This window comes from Engystomops pustulosus, chromosome 3 (assembly GCF_040894005.1).
Source record: "Engystomops pustulosus chromosome 3, aEngPut4.maternal, whole genome shotgun sequence".
Taxonomy (NCBI): Eukaryota; Metazoa; Chordata; class Amphibia; order Anura; family Leptodactylidae; genus Engystomops; species Engystomops pustulosus.
In genome coordinates this window covers 38,679,213-38,700,947 of record NC_092413.1, presented here as the reverse complement: position 1 = coordinate 38,700,947, position 21,735 = coordinate 38,679,213, and the positions used below count along the sequence as shown (strand labels likewise).

Sequence of the window (21,735 nt, the reverse complement as noted above, 5' to 3'; positions counted from 1 at the left end):
CCATAGACTGTATTACACTACACAGCTTGTACTACTCCCATCCTCCATACACTGTATTACACTCCACAGCTTGGTGTCATCTGCAAAAATAGACACAGTGCTATTATTTCCTACCCCTACATCATTATATTAAATAATAGTGGGCTGAGCACAGAACCCTGGGGTACATCCAAGCTGCCTACAAATGTGTTGCTGCTGTAAGGTTGGTCCTCATGTGCTTCAGTGCATTTAGAAGCATATTTTACCTCAATGTAAAGCATACCATTAAGGGTCACGACGCCCCCCGCATCTGGGACCAATGACAGGAGCTCTATAAGGTTCTCCAAGTCCTATGATGAAATAATTGTATCCAGATGGTGGATACCGGTAAGAATCAGGAATGACTGTAATGCTTCTAGGCCCCATGAGAACACACATTTCACAAAACATGACCTCAACACCTAATACCATCCAAAACACAAGACTATAGTTCAGATAGAGGTTATACAAAATGAGCGAAATCTTATCAACATTACTACAGACACCAATTCTGTGGTCCTGCTTGTCACGCTGCATTCGTTAAATCTTCCTCTCTGCTCTTGTGGGATTCTATGGGCTCCATATGGAGAAATTGTCAGATACAGAGCAAGCCCTTTATTCAATTCCTGGTTACTGTATATTACAAGAAGGGGGTACACAGTTTTATTATGTGTGACTTGTTTGATGTACGGCCTGAACATGTTTTTTTTTTCAAACAACTAAAAATGGTGATTCCAGAACATATAGAGGAAAAAACAAACAAAAACAAAGCAATATATTGTGTATATAGTTTATGGCAGTAGTCTGGTGTAGAAGCAGGGACTTGGTTGGCCTCTTTACCTCATGTTTTTTGTAATGTGTGTGTAAGTGTAGGGCGGCAGGATATTAGGTAATTTACCAATATACATCTATTAATAGTTCTGCTTTCTTGATATGTAAAGTGAAGCCTCCTGTCTTTTACCTCATCAGCCAGACATTCCTGTCCATATAATGGCTGCAGATGGAGGGTCATGTGATCCGTAACTGTCCATAAAGAATCGCCCTGCCAGGACCTTCTGATAGTATTCATAATTATAATATCAAGGTCCTGGTAGGGTGATTGCTTATAGACAGAGATATGGAATCTCTGGCTGATGAGTTACAGTAAAAGACAGGAGGTCTCACTTTACATATCAAGAAAGTAGAGCAGAACTTTTATTAGATGTATATTGGTAAACTACCTGATATCCTACCCCCCTCACCCCCACACTAACATATGCATTACAAAAATCATGAGGTAAAAGGGGCCAACCCCTTTAAGAAAATCTACCATCACCTTATCTACCATCACCTTATCCAAGAGGCTGAAAGGTGTTCTATCTAGCAACTGATTTATCAGACATTAATAGCATACAATAAATATCATGGATATAGTATCTCTTTAAAGGAAATATACCTTAAAAATAAAGTATGATAAACCAGGAAAATCTTCTCATACTTGCTATCCATGGTCTCCTTTATCAATCTTTAAAATAATGCTAATTAGTCCAATGGGCTACTGGGGGTGTTAACAGAGCCCTTCTGTGCTGAAACTTCAAAGACTAACACTGTGCTCATATCTTCTGCATACCAAGGGTTTGATCCCTGTATCCACAGTGACAAGACACAATGGTGCACATGTATCAGTCTGAGGGTGGTAACACACATGGCTTTTTTTAGGCCTTTTTGGGACGTTTTTAGTTAGTGCATTTTACAGATCCTTAAAAAATGCATGCGTTAAAAAACACGTGTTTTTGAAAAAAGCATGCATTTTTGAAAACGCATGCGTTTTTGACCAGTTTGAATTAAGATAATTGGTCAAAACTGTCAAAAACACATGCGTTTTTACAATCTGAAAACACACTAACTAAAAATGGCCCAAAAACGCCATGTGTGTCACCACCCTGAGTCTGACTTTGTTTTGTTTTTTTCCCTTGGCTTTTTCGTTGGTCACATACACTTTAGCAGTTTTTCCATACTGATACATGTGGTATTTGGACTTTTAAAACAAAACTCGCAAAAAGTCTTCAAAAGTCGCAATCAGCTCTAAACCAAATTCTACGTCTGGTCAGGGGCTGTCTTAGACTTTTGAGCCAAAATCTGCGACTTTTTTAAAATAAGTCGCAACTGGTTTCAGGTGGTAACTCAGGGAATACTGCAGAAAACTAGACAAGGGTGAACTTTGGAAGGAGACTGAACAAGTCACAAATGAGCACAAGCACCATGAAAAGTCACAAAAATGAAAAAGGCAAGGCAAAAGTTTGATACATGTGCCCCAATGAAAGAATAAGAGCCGTCATAGAAACATGTATGAAACATCCATGTCTGATGCATCATGTTTATGTATATGTTACTGTATGTCTCCTCATCTACATCTTTTATATATTAATGAGTTTGATCTGTGTAAGAAGGTCAGCAGAAGACCCCTTCATGATGTGGTGGCCCTGATAGACCTCTATGGACAAAGAAATCACCGTGAGGAATGGAAATTTATTTTTGCTGAACATTTGAAGTCATTTAGGATATTGAACGGAACAACTAATAGTCTCATACAAAAATAATTGGACATTCCATTGATATGCCAAAAAGTTCATAGACTCCAACAAACCGAGATAAAAGTGACAAGTTCTTCTCCTATGTCCCATGATGGGACTACTCCAGGTTGACCATCGCCTGCATGGATTCGCTCTGTGTGTGGAGCACGGTCAGGTGGCTCAGCGTGGTGGCTATGTACACTTCTTGAGGTATTATGGTGCAGTCCGTCTTACAGCCTAGAATAGAGGTAGTGTTGTTTTCTTGCAGTAAATCAACAGTTCCCGGCACCACAGTCAAATTCTGGTAATGGCCGTTTTCGGAGTATGTCAACTTCTCTGCAGGTTTTGGTGACTCTTCCCCATCATCTTCAGTGAGGTCCGATTTCTGCCCGTCTTCTGCTTTTGGGTCTAGAACCACCAGGAATGATTTCCAGGGTGTGTTTTTATCATGTATCTGGAATAGACATAGGAGATAAATCCTTTAGAGCCTGCAATATGGTTACATATATGTGACTGTAAAATACTCCCCATATTACAAAAAAGGCTCAGGTTTATATTCCTTATAAACAGGCCACTTCTGTTGCTGGGATGTACTTGCTATTAAAGCTTTTCCCATTTCCCTCAGATGTGACCGAGATGCAATTCCACACAAAGCCTTTGTAGCTCCTAAATAACTCCATTTTTTTTTACAATTTAAGCAATTAGAATAGCAAATTTGTTGCCACTATATAGAGATTAATTATTGTTAGCTGGGGGCCTCTACATCTGCACCAGTTAAAGGGGTATTCTCGTCTCGGCATTCACATTCAGTTTCATTAATCTTCCATATATAAACATTTCTTCAATTGGATGTTATTAAAAAAAAATGTTTCTGTGTGAAGATAATTTCTCATAAATGTAGTCATGTTGTCCCTTAGAAACGAGATGGCTTCCATTTAGGCAGCGGTGGCCAGACTTTGGCTATAGAGTCCTGCCTGACCACCAGGATTCAGCGTTCATTACCACAGGACGGCTGTGCGACATGTAGTAATTCTCAGATATTTCATATACAAAAACTTTTTGTTTATTTGTACAATCCCTCCAGCAGAGGTGGCCGTATCCGAGGAAGCCATCTCGTTTCTATGGGACCATATCACTACATTTATGGAAAATTATTTTCACACAGGAACATTTTTTTTAATAACATCTAATTGAAGAAATGTTTATTAATGGCAGATTAATCAAATTGAATGTGAATGTCCAGACGAGAATACCCCTTTAACTCGCCATAAGGTCCTGCCAGAGGGTGAGGTCGCCAAGGCAGACATAGACAAGCATGATAGATTGTAAGCTCTAGTGAGCAGGGCCCTATTCTTCCATCTGATCATGTTATTGCTCTATATTGTCTTATTTTGTTTGTACATGATCCCATGATCTGTACAGAACTGCAGAATATGATGGCGCTAGAGAAATAAAGATTTATTATTAATAAGGGAGGAGCACCATTGTTCTAAATTTGTACTTAGGCCCTTGAATGCACAAAAGTGCAGTACTGAGTTTAAAGGGAGTTGTATGAACATGTGTACAACAAGCTCCCCCTATTGGTGCATACAAAAAGCGGTTTTCCAGGTAATTTTAGTACTAATAACCTTTTCATAGCATTGCACCTAAGAACTATGCCGATTGAGTTCAGCAGTTCTTATGTCCCAAAACATCAGGTGCAATCTGTAATGTAGTGGCCAAAGACCCAAACTCCAGGCCCCACTATGATTCAATTCAATCCTGCGTTCTGGATGAAATTAGAGGAAAATAGTATAGGATAGACCCACTGCACTAATAAACAAAAAGGCATAAAGAAAATAATTCAAGGATTTGGCCTTACAAAAAAATACAGTAATATTACAAGTCTGCTGATTCTGAGAGAAGATGGACAGTCAAAGAATACTTTTGGGCCTGTTGGGATCATAATACAGGTGGTCCCCTACTTAAGGACACCCGACTTACAGACGACCCGTAGTTACAGACTGACCCCTCTGGCCACTGTGACCTCTGGTGAAGCTCTCTAGATGTTACTATAGTCCCAAACTGCAATGATCAGCTGTAAAGTGTCTGCAATGAAGCTTTATTGATAATCCTTGGTCCAATTACAGCAACAAATTTTGAAACTCCAATTGTCATTGGGGCTAAAAAAATTTTGGTCTGGATTTACAATTATAAAATATACAGTTTCGACTTACATACAAAATCAACTTAAGTACAAACTTAAGGACCCTATCTTGTATCCGGGGACTGCCTGTACATGGGATCTATTACAAGACAGGAAAACTCAGATGAGTTCAGGTCATAGGTAAATAAAAAAAGTCTTAGTTTATGTCACTTCATTCAACTTCAGCCTATTGTCCACAAAACATGGCAGCAAGAAGAATGTTACAGACACAGCACATTCTTGGTCCGTAAGGCAAAAAAATGTAGACATTATGTTGGATTTTAATTATTTGAACCAAACTAAGACTTATTTTATCCTGTGAGCTGGATGCATCTCTGGAATCTATGTGCGTTACATCAGAAAATCGTCTGCCTATGTTTGGTTTTCTTGGAGCCTCTTGGACTCCCAGGCAATCCATACTGTGAGGAAGAAGAGTAAGGGTCTTACTGAGGTGTGCCTGCGGAGAGTGGATTTGTCGGTAAAGGTCCGCTGACATGCGATGCACATGAAAGGCTTCTCTCCTGTGTGGATCCGGTTGTGGCGCTGTAGTGCATTGAGCTGAGTGAACTGCTTCCCACACTGATTGCAGCAATATGGCCGTTCTCCTGGAAGAGGGATGTTACATTACACAGCATTAATAACAGAGGTACATTACACCAAGTAATAATCTGTCTGTATGAAATCTTTCAAAACTTTAAAGTGAATATGCAAATTGCACAGTGTCCTATCTGCAGGCAGCATAACATAGAGCAGTAGGATCTGAGCAAATTGTACATAGTGTCCTATCTGCATGCAAAATGTTATAGAACAGGAGGAGCTGAGCAGATTATACCTAGTGTCCTACCTGCAGGCAGCATGTTATAGAGCAGGAGGATCTGAGCAGATTGTACATAGTGTCCTATCTGCAGGTAGCATGTTATAGAGCAGGAGGAGCTGAGAAGATTGTACATAGTGTCCTATCTGCAGGCACAATGTTATAGAGCAGGAGCAATATGGATGATGTCTGCACATTACAGTACATTTTTACAGGTTACCTTTAAAGGGGTTGTCCGAGTTCTGAAAAAAAAAAACTAAGGGAAGCCGGGAGGCCTACTTACCTTCCGGTGCCCTCCGGTATCCAGCGCTGCTGTCGCTCCGGTCCGGCCGCCATGTAAACAAACATGGCCGCCGGAGCAGCGCTGGACTGGAAGGTTCTCGGGTCCGGCCGGACCGGAGCGGCAGCAGCGCTGGATACCAGAGGGCACCGGAAGGTAAGTAGGACTTTATTTTTTTAAGCAGCGCCCTCCCGGCCTCCCTTAGTTTTTTTTTCAGAACTCGGACAACCCCTTTAACCCCTTCCCGACGCGCGCCATACTAGTACGGCGCGCGCCGGGTCCCGGTGCATGGAGAGGGCTCGCGGGCCGAGCCCTCTCCATAGCCGGTAAGTCTTTGCTGCATATTGCAGCAAAGGCTTACCGGTAACACCCGCGATCGGTGCTAGCACCGATCGCGGGTGTTCTCACCTCGATCGCCGCCAGCAATGCTGCCGGCGGCTTCAAAGAGATGGCGCCGCATGGGCCACCATCTTGTTGTGGATCGCTGCTCCCCGATGACGTCACGGGGAGCGGCGATCCGTCGCCATGGTAACCTCGGGTGTTCCGAATACCCGAGGCTACTTCGTTTTAACCCATGCATTACAATGTGCTAATTGCACATTGTAATGCATGGGGAGTAAAATCCACATATACTGCCATACTGTAGTATGGCAGTATATGATAGGATCGATCAGACTACCTAGGGTTAGAGTACCCTAGGGAGTCTGAAAAATAGTAAAAGTTTAAAAAAAAAAAATTATAATAAAAAAACCTAAAAATTCAAATCACCCCCCCTTTCCCTAGAACTGATATAAAAATAAACAGTAAAAATCATAAACACATTAGGTATCGCGTCCGAAAATGCCCGATCTATCAAAATATGATAATGTTTTTTCACTACGTTTAACCCCGTAACGGAAAATAGCGTCCAAAGTAGAAAATGGCATTTTTTTGCCATTTTGAAAAATATAAAAAAATTAATAAAAAGTGATCAAAAGGTTGCACAGTCCCAAAAATTATAGTAATGAAAACGGCATCAAAATTCGCAAAAAATGACACTATCCACAGCTTCGCACACCAAAGTATGAAAAAGTTATTGGCCCCAGAAGATGGCAAAATAAAAAAAAAATATTTTGTACAGGAGGTTTTAATTTTTTTAAATGTATGAAAACATTATAAAACCTATACAAATTTGGTATCCACGTGATCGTACCGACCCAAAGAATAAAGTAGACATGTCATTTGGGACGCAGAGTGAAAGCTGTAAAATCCAAGCCCACAAGAAAACGTCACAAATGTGGTTTTTCACCATTTTCACTGCATTTGGAATTTTTTTCCCGCTTCCCAGTACACGCCATGGAATATTAAATACCGTCACTATGAAGTGCAATTTGTTACGCAGAAAATAAGCCATAACACAGCTCTTTATGTGGAAAAATAAAAAAGTTATAGATTTTTGAAGTTGGTGAGTGAAAAATGGAAGTGAAAAAACTAAAAAAGGCCAAGTCGTTAAGGGGTTAAACAATGTGGCCCATGTAGAGCATAGCATGCTGATCAGAAGGGAATGACCTAAGGTCAGAAAGGGGGGTCCCATTTATTTGTCTGAATCTAGTCGTAGGCAACAATGCACAGATACTTCATTCACACTGCAGCACTGATGGAGATAATTGATCACTATACAGCTGGTCACAGCCTTAACCCCTTAAGGACCAGGCCCTTTTTCGTTTTTGCGTTTTTATTTTTCACTCCCCACCTTCAAAAATCTATAACTTTTTTATTTTTCCATGTACAGAGCTGTGTGATGGCTTATTTTCTGCGTAACAAATTGCACTTTGTAGTGATGGTATTAAATATTCCATGCCGTGTACTGGGAAGCGGGAAAAAAATTCTAAATGCAGTGAAAATGATGAAAAACACACATTTCTTGTGGGCTTGGTTTTTACAGCTTTCACTGTGCACCCTAAATGACATGTCTATTTCATTCATTGGGACAATACGATCACGGGGATACCAAATTTGTATAGGTTTTATAATGTTTTCATACATTTACAAAAATTAAAACCTCCTGTACAGAAAAAAAATTCTTCATTTTGCCGTCTTCTTGCGCTAATAACTTTTTCATACTTTGGTGTATGGAGCTGTGGGTGGTGTCATTTTTTGCGACTTCTGATGACGTTTTCAATGCTTCTATTTTTAGGACTGTTCGACATTTTGATCACTTTTTATAGAATTTTTTCTATTTTTCAAAATGGCAAAAAAATGCCATTTGCGACTTCGGGCGCTATTTTCCGCTACGGGGTTTAACGCAGTGAAAAACGGTTATTATATTTTGATAGATCGGGCATTTTCGGACACGGCGATACCTATTGTGTTTATGATTTTTACTGTTTATTTATATTTATATCAGTTCTAGGGAAAGGGGGGTGATTTGAATTTTTATGTTTTTTTTAATATAATTTTTTTTTTTTACTTTTTTTTTTTTTTTTTTACACTATTTTACAGACTCCCTAGGGTACTTTAACCCTAGGTTGTCTGATTGATCCTACCATATACTGCCATACTACAGTATGGCAGTATATGGGGATTTTGCATACCATCTATTATAATGTGCAGATCGCACATTATAATAGATAGCCTCGATCATGACAGCCTGGGATCTTTGTGTGATCCCAGGCTGTCATGGCAACGGATCGCCGCTCCCCGGTGACGTCACGGGGAGTGACGATCGGAGCCAAGATGGCGGCGCCCACGCGCCGCCGGCAGCTTTGCCGGCGGCAATCAAAGAGTTAACACCCGCGATCGGTGCAAGCACCGATCGCGGGTGTTAGCGACGGGCGTTTGCTTCATTATGAAGCAAATGCCCGGTGAGTATGAAGAGGGCTCAGCCTGTGAGCCCTCTTCATACTCCCCCATGCGCAGTAAGACGTAAGGGTACGTCTTATTGCGCTATGGGGTTAAAGACAACTGACTTACAGACAATCCCTGGTTACAGACAGACCTCTCTGCTCAATGTGACCTCTAGTGAAGCTCTCTGGATGCTATTACTTTAGTCCCAGGCTGCAATAATCAGCTGTAAGGTGTCTGTAATGAAGCTTTATTGATAATCCTTGTTCCATGGCATAAAATTTTAAAAAATCTGATTGTCCCAGGAACAAAAAATAAAACTTTATCTGGAGCTACAATTATAAAATATACCAGCCCCGACTTACATACAAATTCAACTTAAGAACAAACCTAAAGAACTATCTTGTACATAAGCCGGGACTGACATTTACGGTAGTGCACACATACAATATTGTTAGGTGCCCCAGCAGTCAGAACCCCACGTGGGCCAATCCCTTTTAGAAAAAAATGAACACCTATAAAAGAGCATCTTAAAGAACAAGCAATCAGCAGACGGTTCCTATAAATAGAGGTTTCTGACAATATGTATGTATTACCGGTGTGCACTTTATTATGCTGGTAGAGCGAATTCCTCTGGGCAAATGACCTGAAGCAGATGTCACATCTGAAGGGCTTGGCTCCGGTATGTATACGATTATGATGCTTTAGATATTCCTTGGAGGCAAAGCTTTTCCCACAGGTCTCACACATGAATGGCCGCTCTCCTGTGCCAATAACGGGAGAAACAAGACAAAGATTACTATAAAGCTGCACATTTGTAATACACTACATGCATAACACAGGTGTTCTGGAGACTAGCTGCTACGACGTCTCCCATACACTGCACACAGAGAGTTGAACCCATTGATACCCATTGATGGTAAAGCCATTTGTGAATGAATTAAAAAGAGCAGCACTCGTGTTGTGTCACTCCCTCATTCCACTTCCAATGTAAACATTTATACACTGGAGATCAAATTTACAGAACACGCAATTTCCTAAATGTCAAGGTCACTGTGTAGTTATATGAGAAGATATCCTATCATGAATAAAATAGCAGTATTTTAGGCTTATTTCATAAATTGTATATATTCTAAATCACAGAATAAAAATGTAAATGAGATAACTCTAATCAGAACTCTAATCAAAATGGAAGAACATGTTCAGATACCTGCAAGTTATTGGTCTTAATCTGGGACCTGTGGCTAATTTCCTTAAAGGGGTTGTCCACTTTCAGCAAATAATTGAAATAGTTTGTGTAAGGCAAAGTTATACAATTTGCCAATATACCGTATATACTCGTGTATAAGCCGAGTTTTTCAGCACAAAAAATGTGCTGAAAAACGTCCCCTCGGCTTACACACGAGTCTGTAACAAAAAAAATTACCCACTTAAAAAAAAAAAAACTTAAATACTCACCCTCCGATGTCAGCGCGGCTCCCCGATGTCGGCGCGACTTACCGATGTCCCCGATGTCAGCGCATCCCGTCTTCTTTCTTCTCCACGGCTCCTCTTCTCTCTTCTATCTTCCGTCATGGAGGCGGCCATGGTTTCTTAGTGGCCGCGCATACTATGATGTCAGCAGCGGCCGCGTCATAGTATGCGCCTGCTAGAAGAAAACATAGCCGCGTCCATGCCGGAAGAGAGAAGGTAGAGCAGGGAGGGTACTTGTCTCAGTTCGGCGCACACAGATAGGTGACATACACAAGATGAATCCAAAAAAGGGGGTATTTTATTTCGTATCTCTGGAACACAACGCGTTTCGGAGTCTACAATGACTCCTTTATTAAGTGGATAGATACTGGGGGAACATAAAAAAGGGTTTTGGGGAGCGGAAAGGTACATATATACTACAGAAAGTAGGTAAAAATGAATTATTTGTGTTTTAAAAGAACTCTATGCAAACACAAAGACATAAAAACAGTCATATGAAAGATAATAGATGCATAAAACAAATTAAGAATACGTGATTCATATAACATTACAAGATTGAATACATGATTGAGTACTAATTGTGCATGATTAAATAGATAAATGAATAATTCAATACATAGTTCAATACATGGTACATGAGGCAGGTTCATATATAATGTAATCACTTAAATAATATAATGCATATAAAAATAAATAAATAACTAATTGGATAAATAAATAAATAAATAAATGTAGCTATGGCACAAGTGGACAGTCTGTTATTTTTATATAAATTAAACTGTAAAGCCTCTATATTTTGATGTGAATGGCATAAATGAGTTAGCGGTGGCTTGTGGGAAGAGAAATTAAATAAATAAATGAATAAATACAATGAATAAAATGAATAATAGATGGATGGGCAGATAAAATTAACATAGGGAGAGCGTGAGAGCTTACCTGCAGCGCGGGTGAAGGACCGATTCCCCGAAGCTGTCAGGCAGCGTTGGTATTGATGTTAGATATAGATGCCGACTAGTGGGAGCGGCGCGCGCCACAACCTAGATTTGGCGCATGCGCACGGGAGAATCGAAATTTGGCGCATGCGCACAGGAGAATCTAACCAGAAAGATGTCTGCCATCTAGTGGGGTGACATGGTATGATTACTAGGTATGTGGTGAATGTGGGGCAGTGTGGCAAAGCTACACTGTGGCGAAACTGCACTGAGGAGAATAAAACAGTGACTGGGAGAAACATTTGAATTAAATAGAGAAGTAAAAGAAATTTTTATATATATATTGATGGTGAAGAATAATATCAATATTAATAGTATTGGTTCGCTAAAGGGGGGGGGGACTGTGTGGTGGGTTGAGTTGATTGGGGGGGGGGGGGGAGGAGGGTGTGGGTTGTTGGGAAATAATGAAGAATTAAAAATTGTTTTCTAATGACTCATTTAAGCCACTGGGGGTGAGGCAGTTAATTTTAAAAATCCAGAACATTTCTCTTTTGCGCAAAAGATTAAAACGATCATTCCCATCAGGGATATGTTCGATCGGGGTGATTGAAAAGGCTGAAAAATCCTTTTGGTGGTGTGTATAACCATGTCTTGAGACACTATGTTTAATGTACCCGTTCGTTGTGTTACACCTATGACTGCTCATTCTTGTTTTAAGCTGTTGGGTAGTGCGGCCCACGTACTGGAGGCCGCATGGGCATTCTATTAAATAAGAAGAGAGAAGAGGAGCCGCGGAGAAGAAAGAAGACGGGATGCGCTGACATCGGGAACATCGGTAAGTCGCGCCGACATCGGGGAGCCGCGCTGACATCAGAGGGTGAGTATATAAGTTTATTTTTTTTAAGGGCCGTGGGGGCAGGCTGGCTGTATACTACTAGGGGGCTGCTGTATACTACTAGGGGGCTGCTGTATACTACTAGGGGGCTGCTGTATACTACTAGGGGGCTGCTGTATACTACTAGGGGGCTGCTGTATACTACTAGGGGCTTGCTGTATACTACTAGGGGCTTGCTGTATACTACTAGGGGCTTGCTGTATACTACTAGGGCCTTGCTGTATACTACTAGGGCCTTGCTGTATACTACTAGGGCCTTGCTGTATACTACTAGGGGCTTGCTGTATACTACTAGGGGCTTGCTGTATACTACTAGGGGCTTGCTGTATACTACTAGGGGGCTGCTGTATACTACTAGGGCCTTGCTGTATACTACTAGGGGCTTGCTGTATACTACTAGGGGCTTGCTGTATACTACTAGGGGCTTGCTGTATACTACTAGGGGCTTGCTGTATACTACTAGGGGGCTGCTGTATACTACTAGGGCCTTGCTGTATACTACTAGGGGCTTGCTGTATACTACTAGGGGGCTGCTGTATACTACTAGGGGGCTGCTGTATACTACTAGGGGGCTGCTGTATACTACTAGGGGGCTGCTGTATACTACTAGGGGGCTGCTGTATACTACTAGAGGGCTGCTGTATACTACTAGAGGGCTGCTGTATACTACTAGGGGCTGCTGTATACTACTAGGGGCTGCTAAATACTACATGGCGGCTGGCAGGCCGTATACTACTGGGGGCTGGCAGGCCGTATACTACTGGGGGCTGGCAGGCCGTATACTACTGGGGGCTGGCAGGCCGTATACTACTGGGGGCTGGCAGGCCGTATACTACTGGGGGCTGGCAGGCCGTATACTACTGGGGGCTGGCAGGCCGTATACTACTGGGGGCTGGCAGGCCGTATACTACTGGGGGCTGGCAGGCCGTATACTACTGGGGGCTGGCAGGCCGTATACTACTGGGGGCTGGCAGGCCGTATACTACTGGGGGCTGGCAGGCCGTATACTACTGGGGGCTGGCAGGCCGTATACTACTGGGGGCTGGCAGGCCGTATACTACTGGGGGCTGGCAGGCCGTATACTACTGGGGGCTGGCAGGCCGTATACTACTGGGGGCTGGCAGGCCGTATACTACTGGGGGCTGGCAGGCCGTATACTACTGGGGGCTGGCAGGCCGTATACTACTGGGGGCTGGCAGGCCGTATACTACTGGGGGCTGGCAGGCCGTATACTACTGGGGGCTGGCAGGCCGTATACTACTGGGGGCTGGCAGGCCGTATACTACTGGGGGCTGGCAGGCCGTATACTACTGGGGGCTGGCAGGCCGTATACTACTGGGGGCTGGCAGGCCGTATACTACTGGGGGCTGGCAGGCCGTATACTACTGGGGGCTGGCAGGCCGTATACTACTGGGGGCTGGCAGGCCGTATACTACTGGGGGCTGGCAGGCCGTATACTACTGGGGGCTGGCAGGCCGTATACTACTGGGGGCTGGCAGGCCGTATACTACTGGGGGCTGGCAGGCCGTATACTACTGGGGGCTGGCAGGCCGTATACTACTGGGGGCTGGCAGGCCGTATACTACTGGGGGCTGGCAGGCCGTATACTACTGGGGGCTGGCAGGCTGTATACTACTGGGGGGGTTTGACCAATGCATTTCCCACCCTCGGCTTATACTCGAGTCAGTAGTTTTTCCCAGTTTTTGGTGGTAAAATTAGGGGTCTCTGCTTATACTCGGGTCGGCTTATACTCGAGTATATACGGTACTTTCTGTATCAATTCCTCATGGCTTTTCTGGATCTCTGCTTGCTGTCATTTTGTAGGAAGTTTTTACGTTACTTGCAATGCATAGAAATTTGTCCATGGTACACGGCTCTTTATAAAACATGGCTCTGATTACTGTCTATGATAGTAACGAGCCGCGCACCTGGGTGACTTCACATGACCATGGATAGATTTCTACCCAGCAGAAGTAAAGATAGAAGCTTTCTATAGCAGGACAGCAAGCAGAGATCTAGAAAACTGTGGGAAATTGATACAGAAAGTATATTTGAAAACTGTATAAGGCCGGTTCCACACTTGCAAGTGTAATGCGATGAACTGGCATCACACTCGCAACGCATGCTGCCGGGAACGCACAGCCCGAACGCTGCACACCGAGAGTGAACTGACATGCTGAGTTCAGTCCCGGTGTGCAGCGTTCGGGCCGTGCGTTCCCGGCAGAATGCGTTGCGAGTGTGATCGCATCACACTCGCAATTTGTGGAACGGGCCTAACATTTCCTTACACAAACCATATAATTTGCTGAAAGTGGACAACCCCTTTAATTATCTGACAAACCCTACGTACCTGACATTTACAATGACATTTACAACAGCTGAGGACAGGAGATCTGCCTTATTACATTGCTGTTAACAATTGCGTTTACAAAACACTAACAAAACACAAACGTTAATGTGATGTTAACAGTCTGTTAATATTGCATTTTGTAAATGCAATTGTTAACAGCTATTTAATTCTCGTCATACAGTGTCTCAACGTTTAAGAGCATTAGGACTGAACCAAACCTCTCATTAGGAGAAAGATTAAAAAGATTAACCCCTTACCGACGCACGCCGTAATGTGTTTTGAAAAATAAAGGTTCTATGCTGATATAATTTGGAAATTTTATAAAGCAATTTTCTAGTGGCAATGTGACCCCTTACATAAAATCCATCAAATGTGGATTAATGGAGAGTTGTGAAAAAAATCCAGCAATCATACATTGTTCTCTACTTTGGATCTCCAGTGTAGGTAAATATTTTTCTCACGGCTTCGGAAATGTTTCTGATTTACCGGTTTTAGCTTTTTCTGCAAAATATGCTGATGCAGCATAAATAAATCCTCCCCTTATTTTCGGATGATGAAGGTTACCTGTGTGACACCTCTTATGATAGATGAGCATGTGATTCTGTGTGAACTTCGCATCGCACTCTTCACAGGCAAAGGGTTTCTCTCCAGTGTGGATCCTATAACGGAAGAAAAATCTATATTGAATACATCACTTGATTACTGCAAATGTCTTTTCCTTAAAAAAAAAAAAAAAAGAGGTTGGCTAATGAGTTTCAAATGGGCAGGGGGTGCGTTACTGCATATGAAGGCTGGAGGTGCTTTGGTAACGCCCCCGAAACACTTGCAGCTCATTAGCATAATCTTAAATCATCTTTTTAGGAAAAGTAAAAAAAAATTATATAAAAAAGTAATACAAGGCTCGATACTGCGGGTGGGTTCAGTCAGTGAGGCTGCTCTATAGAGTATGAATCAAAAGGTAGATTTATTTTCAGCAGTTTGTGGAAGTCACATTCTTCCCTGTATCCACTGACTACTCAGAGATAAAGGATTGTGCAGACTATAGTAAATGCGCTGGGCCGTCACTGCTCCATCATGCCCACTTGGTACGGAGATGGCATAAGGGGAAAAAATTGAAGTTCCATGAATTATGACTTTTCCATGCCATGCATGCCTGGCTTACAAAGCCTGATAAATGCCCCACAATGTTTCAAATGACTTGTCTGTCCCTAGACAGTCCAATCTCCTTACAGAGCTGAATCATCAAGGTTGAAGGGGTTGGCCACTCTTTTACAAGTTGCCCATGTGCCTTTACTATCTTAAGAATAATCTCTGAATGTTCATCAAGTGATTCAGCATTACTGATACCTACATTTGTGCTGAGTGCAGACTCTTGTGCTTTTTTGTTTACATGAGTGAGCACTGATGAATAAGAGAAGCAGCAACAGGATATTGTGTACAGGACTTTCAGATACACTACTCATTACAGGAGAAAGAAGAAGCAGGAAAAAAGCGTTTTATAGAATTAAAGAATTGACTATTATTAGCTTCAAAGGTTCAGTCACACTTTAAAGGACAACTACCACAAGGATGAAGGAATGTATGCAAATCAGCCTGAGGGGCTCCAAGCTCCATAGGTGTTAATGGAGCCTGGAGCCCCTTAGGCTCATTTGCATAGTCTTTCATCCTGGTGGTAGTTGTTCTTTAAAGGGAACCTGTCACCAGGGACCTAATTTTCACTAAAGACAGATTGTAAAAGCCCATGACACCTGCAGTGCAAAAATGCCTGCCTTTTCTAAACATGTGACTTGTCTGAGCTGCAGGCTGCCTCCATCTTTGTGCTCCTGTACAGCTCTGTCCGTCCCCCAACTGATGTCATCCAGGCTTTGAGAAGGAGCAGGAAGTGGAGCTGTACAGGAGCACAAAGGTGGGGGCTAAGCTCTGAAGAGTGAGTAACACATGTTGTTTTTGTAAATTCATCCAAACCAAAGTCCAGCCCCTGGGACTACCTCAGGAATTTGTCAGGGTGCAAGGTAAGCTATAACACACAATTATATTCTAATGCAAATGCTTAGAAAAGGCAGAAATACATATTTGCACTGCAGCTGTAATGGGCTTCTGCAACCTGTCTTTAGTGAAAATGAAGTCCCTGGTGACAGGTTCCCTTTATTAGGTTCTCAGTGGTTAGACTTCTATGGTTTGCTCCTCTAGTATGCAGACAGTTCCTACCTCATATGAGTTTTCAGTGCTGATGTCTGGGAAAACCTGGCCTCACACTGGTTACATTTGAAAGGCTTGTCCCCCGTGTGCGTCCTCTCATGGAGCCTCAGAGCCGTTTTGGAGCTTAACCCCTTCCCACACAGTTGACAGAAATGTCTTTCTCCGCCGCCCTCATGGACTTGCAGAATGTGTCTCTTGATGTCTTTTTTCCTTTTAAACTTTTTCCCACAAAGTTCACAGGGAAACTGCCGGTCGTTGTTGTGCACGTGACGCTGGTGGCTCTTCCAGTTGCACCGGTTTGCAAAAGTCTGACTACAAACCTCACACAGAAAGACCTCTTCTGCACCGCCACGACTCGGTTTGGAGTGTTTCTCATGGGTTTTGTCGCTTTCTTCGCTGGACTTTTTCTCACTCTCCTCCAGCTCACACGGACTGTCCTCATCATCCTCGGCTTTTATACTGCAGTCAGTGTGTTCATCCATAGGTTCTTCATGACACAAGCTTCCTTCATTTCCAATGCCATTCAACAAGGAGCTGGCGTCTTCACTGTCCTGCTGCTCTCGTAATCGTCGTGTATACTTCTTTTTAGGGATTTCGACAACCGCTTTTTTCCCAGCTATACGGCCACTTGACCTTTTAGATTTGGAGTTTGGAAGTGTTGAGGGATCTTCTGTTGTTTCTACATAACTTTCTTCTATCGTGATTGACTCTGGACCAAACTCGCTTCCACTCCTTACTTGAGTCTCAATTGGACATTCGGTAACGTCACTAGTAACTGGAACCTCTGCCTTGTTCTGGATCTCCTGGACAGAATTTTCCAGTTCTTGCATGTCCTCTTCAGCCTCCTGGGATTCCACAATATTTTGCAAGTCCAACCAAACAGAGTCCTCCAGCTGTTTTTTATGTTGCGTACAAGTTTCGGCAAGATCAACACATTTAAGTTTGTCTGCAACATTCATCATCCGCTGCAACTGATCTTCAAATACTTCGACCCTCGCTGTGTAGACAAACTCCAGGAATGACGAGAAGTCAGAAGCGGAGACTTCACTCAATAGAATGGTGTTGCCCATACCAGGGTCGTTCATAAATACCTCTTTAAAGAACCTGCTGGAGGCTGCAAGGATGGATTTGTGGGCAGTGAACTCTATTCTAGATCCTTGATGTTCTATTATTACCGTCACATCACATAAGTGGCCATGAACACGAAGTTGGTGCATTTCATTCATGAGGTGGACAGGCAAGGATTTGGACTCGAGCAACACAGCCGCGCTCTCCATCATTGTAGATGGGTCCTCACCTGCTTGATAAAAGGACAACAATCAATGTCAGCCATCAAGCCCATCATCATGTAATCCTAGTCTCAAAGAGTTGTAAAGCCTGGTTTAATTTTTCACAAAATATTAGAACTAAAGTCAAATGTATTCATTGTGCTTTTTAAAGGAAATCTCTCATCACAATCAATCATAATAAACCAGGGACATTTAAAAATGTTGTAATTTTGTTAATGAGCCAGAATGGCTCTAGGGCAGTGGTTCTCAACCTTTGTAATACTGTGACCCCGCAATACAGTTCCTCATGTTGTGGTGACCCCAAACCATGTGATTCTCTGCAAAAACGCAATAAAATCGTGGCCTTTGATGGCTTTAGGTGACCCCTGTGTTTTGGTCATTCGACCCCCGCTGGGGTTGTGACCCACAGGTTGAGAACCAATGCTCTAGGGCATGTTTCCTGAGCCTTTCAGTGCTGCAGCTTCACAGTCTGTTACACTGTTCAAGAGCACTTCCTACTCCCACTGGGTGAGATTGCAGCAGACGGAGGGGAAACTGCCAAGGAGGAGGGCAAGGCGGTCCAACAGCCTGTGAAACTACAGCGCTGAGGTGCTGTAGCAACACCCTTCTGGCTGATTAGCATAATTTTAAAAGTTGATTTTAGAAGGAAGGGGGCCAACCGTGGATAAACAAATATAAGATGATCCATGGTGTCTGGATCCATTTATTGTGCTTGATTTTGATGGTAATGAGTAGTAACATAAGGGCACAAATTGGAAAAGCTCAAAAAATGTGCCAATTTTAATGGTAAATTTGTTGTTTTCAGTGTACACCTTTGTCCATACTGTGGGAGTTCCAAAGCCTGTAGACTTAAAGGGCTTGTACCAAGTTGTATTATTATTCCCTTTCCACTGGGTCCAACTGCTGGTTTACCCATTGTTCAAAAGAACAGATTTCCAGCAATCTGGAGAAGAGGGGTCCCATGGGTGTTGAACGAGCATGTGTCCTCCTGCTCCATTTAACTCTATGTAAGCGTTAAAAATTGGCGACCGTCTCTGGCACTCACAGGGACCTAGTAAATGGGCTCATCAATTTCCAACACTCCCTATTCATTGAATGGTACAGCAGGACACATGCTGGACATGTCACCTTTATTTATTATTAGTGAGAAAGGGCCCAGCCATCAGACCCCAACCAATCAACTTATCCTAAAGATAGGGGGATAACGGGCAAACTTGGTACAATCTGCATAGGAAAGGGGATAGCTTGATAATTAGTGGGAATCCTGGCATTGTGACCTCCACAGATTAAGGAAACAAGGGTTTGTTGTATCCCAAATGAAAAGAGCAGCGGTATAGGTTGCACCATTCACGCTCTATAGCAGGCAGGAGCAGCTGAGGACTGCACTCCGCTATCTCCGTGAGTGCCAAAAAAGATTAGAAGAGCAGCAGTACCACCAACTGCTCTATTCATTTGGGGGTACAACAGACCCTGTTCTGGTTAGGTTAGAGGTATAATAAAAAGATTAAAGATACCCTGCTCCCTGTCATTATAATTTCATTACTAGGATATCAACCAGTGACAAAACAGAAAAAAAAACCCTACAAATACTCACCCCCGCTCCTCTTCGTCTTGATCCCGGTGCGCTGCTATAATTAGCAGCGCGGGGACATGATGTCCAGTGCTCCGGGCTGCTTATAATGCAAGACCTGCACCGAGAGGGAGGTGGCGAGGGCGTGCATAATTAGCAGCTTGGAGAGCCGGACATCTTCCTAATTATAACTTTCTTTTCTAGGTGATCCTGGTGTGTCTATATTAGCGGAGGACAGCGCCAGGATCAAGACAAAGGGAAATGTGTGGAGTATTTGTAGGTTTTTTAATATTTTTTCACTGGTTGATTTCCCTTAATGGCGTTCCATGACCACCGCCTTTATTCTCGGGCCTCAGCAGTGATGTGATGTCATAGCTCTCACTCATGTGACCGCTGAGGTCAGAGATCAACCTCTGTCCACCCCACCCTCTCAGGGACAATATTTGGTCTATTTAGTTGTGATTACTAATGATGTACACAGAGAAATATTATTTATTATATCTGAAGCAGCTTTTTTTACATGCAGGGTTTGATATTTCATCATATAGAACTTTTATGGATCTATTTAGAAATATTCGATTTTGATGCAAAGTTGCATGACGGCGCCAAGTATAATGGGGTAGAAGGCGCATTCAACCATAGGGTGTAGAGTGTAAAATATGACAATTTTATTGTGATGATTGCAGGTTATATTTCAGAATATAGCATAACTCTTTCTATGCCAGAATAGCTAAATAATGAGGATCATGTGACTCGGCAGACACGTGACTGGGTACAAGCAATGCTTTATTAGTACCGTATGTACTATATAGACCGGCCTGCTGGGAGTCATAGGCCCCGGTGTATCACAGCTCCCGGCCACAGACTGACAGCAAAACCCGAGTGGTGGGTGAGCAGCTACGTACCTTGCGGCTGTACCGTGTAATCCGGTAAAGCGCCGCACTGCTGTCGCTCCGCTACCCCAGCGTCTAGGACGAAGTCGCTCCTGGTAGAAGTGATGCGACGGGAAAGGGCGGGGCCTCGGAGAAAGGGGTGTGGCTTTGTACACAGCCTCATCACAATGCAGGAAGTAGCGGAGCTGTAATGTCTGACTACGGCAGCGTCTACACTGGAGCTGCTCCAGGTAGAAGTGATGTCACGGGAAGGGGCGGAGCCTGAAGGGAGGGGTGTGGCTTTCCATGTAGACTACACATACAGTGCAGGAAGTAGCAGTGCTGTGATGTCCGATTACATATAGCGGAGAGAAGTCACAGGGGAGTGTGTATACATGTGCATGGAGGGGAGGGGGGCTGACAGGAATGCATGTTGTTGAAGTTAGGTCAGGGGAACTGAACTGGTACAAGATATGTTTGTTACGTGGGACTGCATGTCTGGTGCAGGCTGAGGTGGCATAAGGTGCCATGGAACTGTATGTTTGGCAGGGGCTGAACTGGCATGAGGTGTATGTTACATTGGACTGCATGTCTGGCAGGGGTTAAAGTGGCATGTGTCGTGTTACATGGGGCTGAATGTCGGCAGGGGCTAGGGTGGTATGAAATGTATGTTACATGGGGCTGCATGTTTGGCGGGTGCTGAGGTCTATGCTACATGTCAGGCGGAAGGGCCGGGGCGTATGATGTGTTGATAATTGTCCTCCACGACTGTCTCACTGCAATCATTTCAATCATATTCTTTATTTTGAGTTAATATGAAAATGGAAACTTCACTTTGATCCTAATTAAAATACTTTTATTAAATCCATTACTATTTTTTAATTTTTAACTAGCCCTAGATGTCACGGAATCGAAACGGCAACATTTTTAATCTAGAACACAAAAAAAAAATGAATTGATGGTCCTTAGAATTGCTAAACCCCCGTGTAGTAGGTCCATTCTAGTCACTGTAGTCGCCGGCTAGAATGGAGTTACTGCAGGTTTTTAGTTCTATTTAATGGGGAGAAGTTATCATTCCGGTGCTCCATGTGCCGGTGTATGATGAATTTCCCGACACCTGTACCGCAACAGATACACCAGGATTTATCCAACGGGTAGCTGTGGGCTACGGATTTGTATAGAACAAACATTCCTGGTCTCTAGATGACTCCATCGGATGGTGTACGAAAATGAATGAATGGACACCTATATCAAAGGATTATGGTCCACTTAAAGCCGGAAGTATTGATGGTACGGATGAAGAATCTCATGATCGCGCGGTGCTTAGGGCGTTATGTTCCCAATAAAGTTGTAGTTGGAGATCCCCAATTGACTTTGTTTGTTGCTCGTTTAAGCCAACAAACAACTGGTTGGGGATTTATATAGAAGCCTGCGAGCACTTGGTGTGCACAGGCGTGGGGTAGGAATCTCCACCGCCAGCCGT

At 43.1% G+C, this 21,735-nt stretch overlaps 1 protein-coding gene across 1 annotated transcript; it reads right to left on the bottom strand.

Moving 5' to 3' along the window:
- Nucleotides 1-2,506: 2,506 nt before the first annotated feature.
- Nucleotides 2,507-20,489, bottom strand: GZF1 (GDNF inducible zinc finger protein 1). Its single transcript, XM_072140523.1, has 6 exons — nucleotides 20,286-20,489; nucleotides 16,531-17,818; nucleotides 14,887-14,981; nucleotides 9,269-9,436; nucleotides 5,203-5,360; nucleotides 2,507-3,024 (listed from the first exon to the last, which is right to left on the bottom strand). Exons 1-6 carry the CDS (start codon nucleotides 20,434-20,436, stop codon nucleotides 2,689-2,691), a joined length of 2,196 nt encoding a protein of 731 aa, XP_071996624.1. The 5' UTR covers nucleotides 20,437-20,489; the 3' UTR covers nucleotides 2,507-2,688.
- Between the last annotated feature and the right edge of the window lie 1,246 nt (nucleotides 20,490-21,735).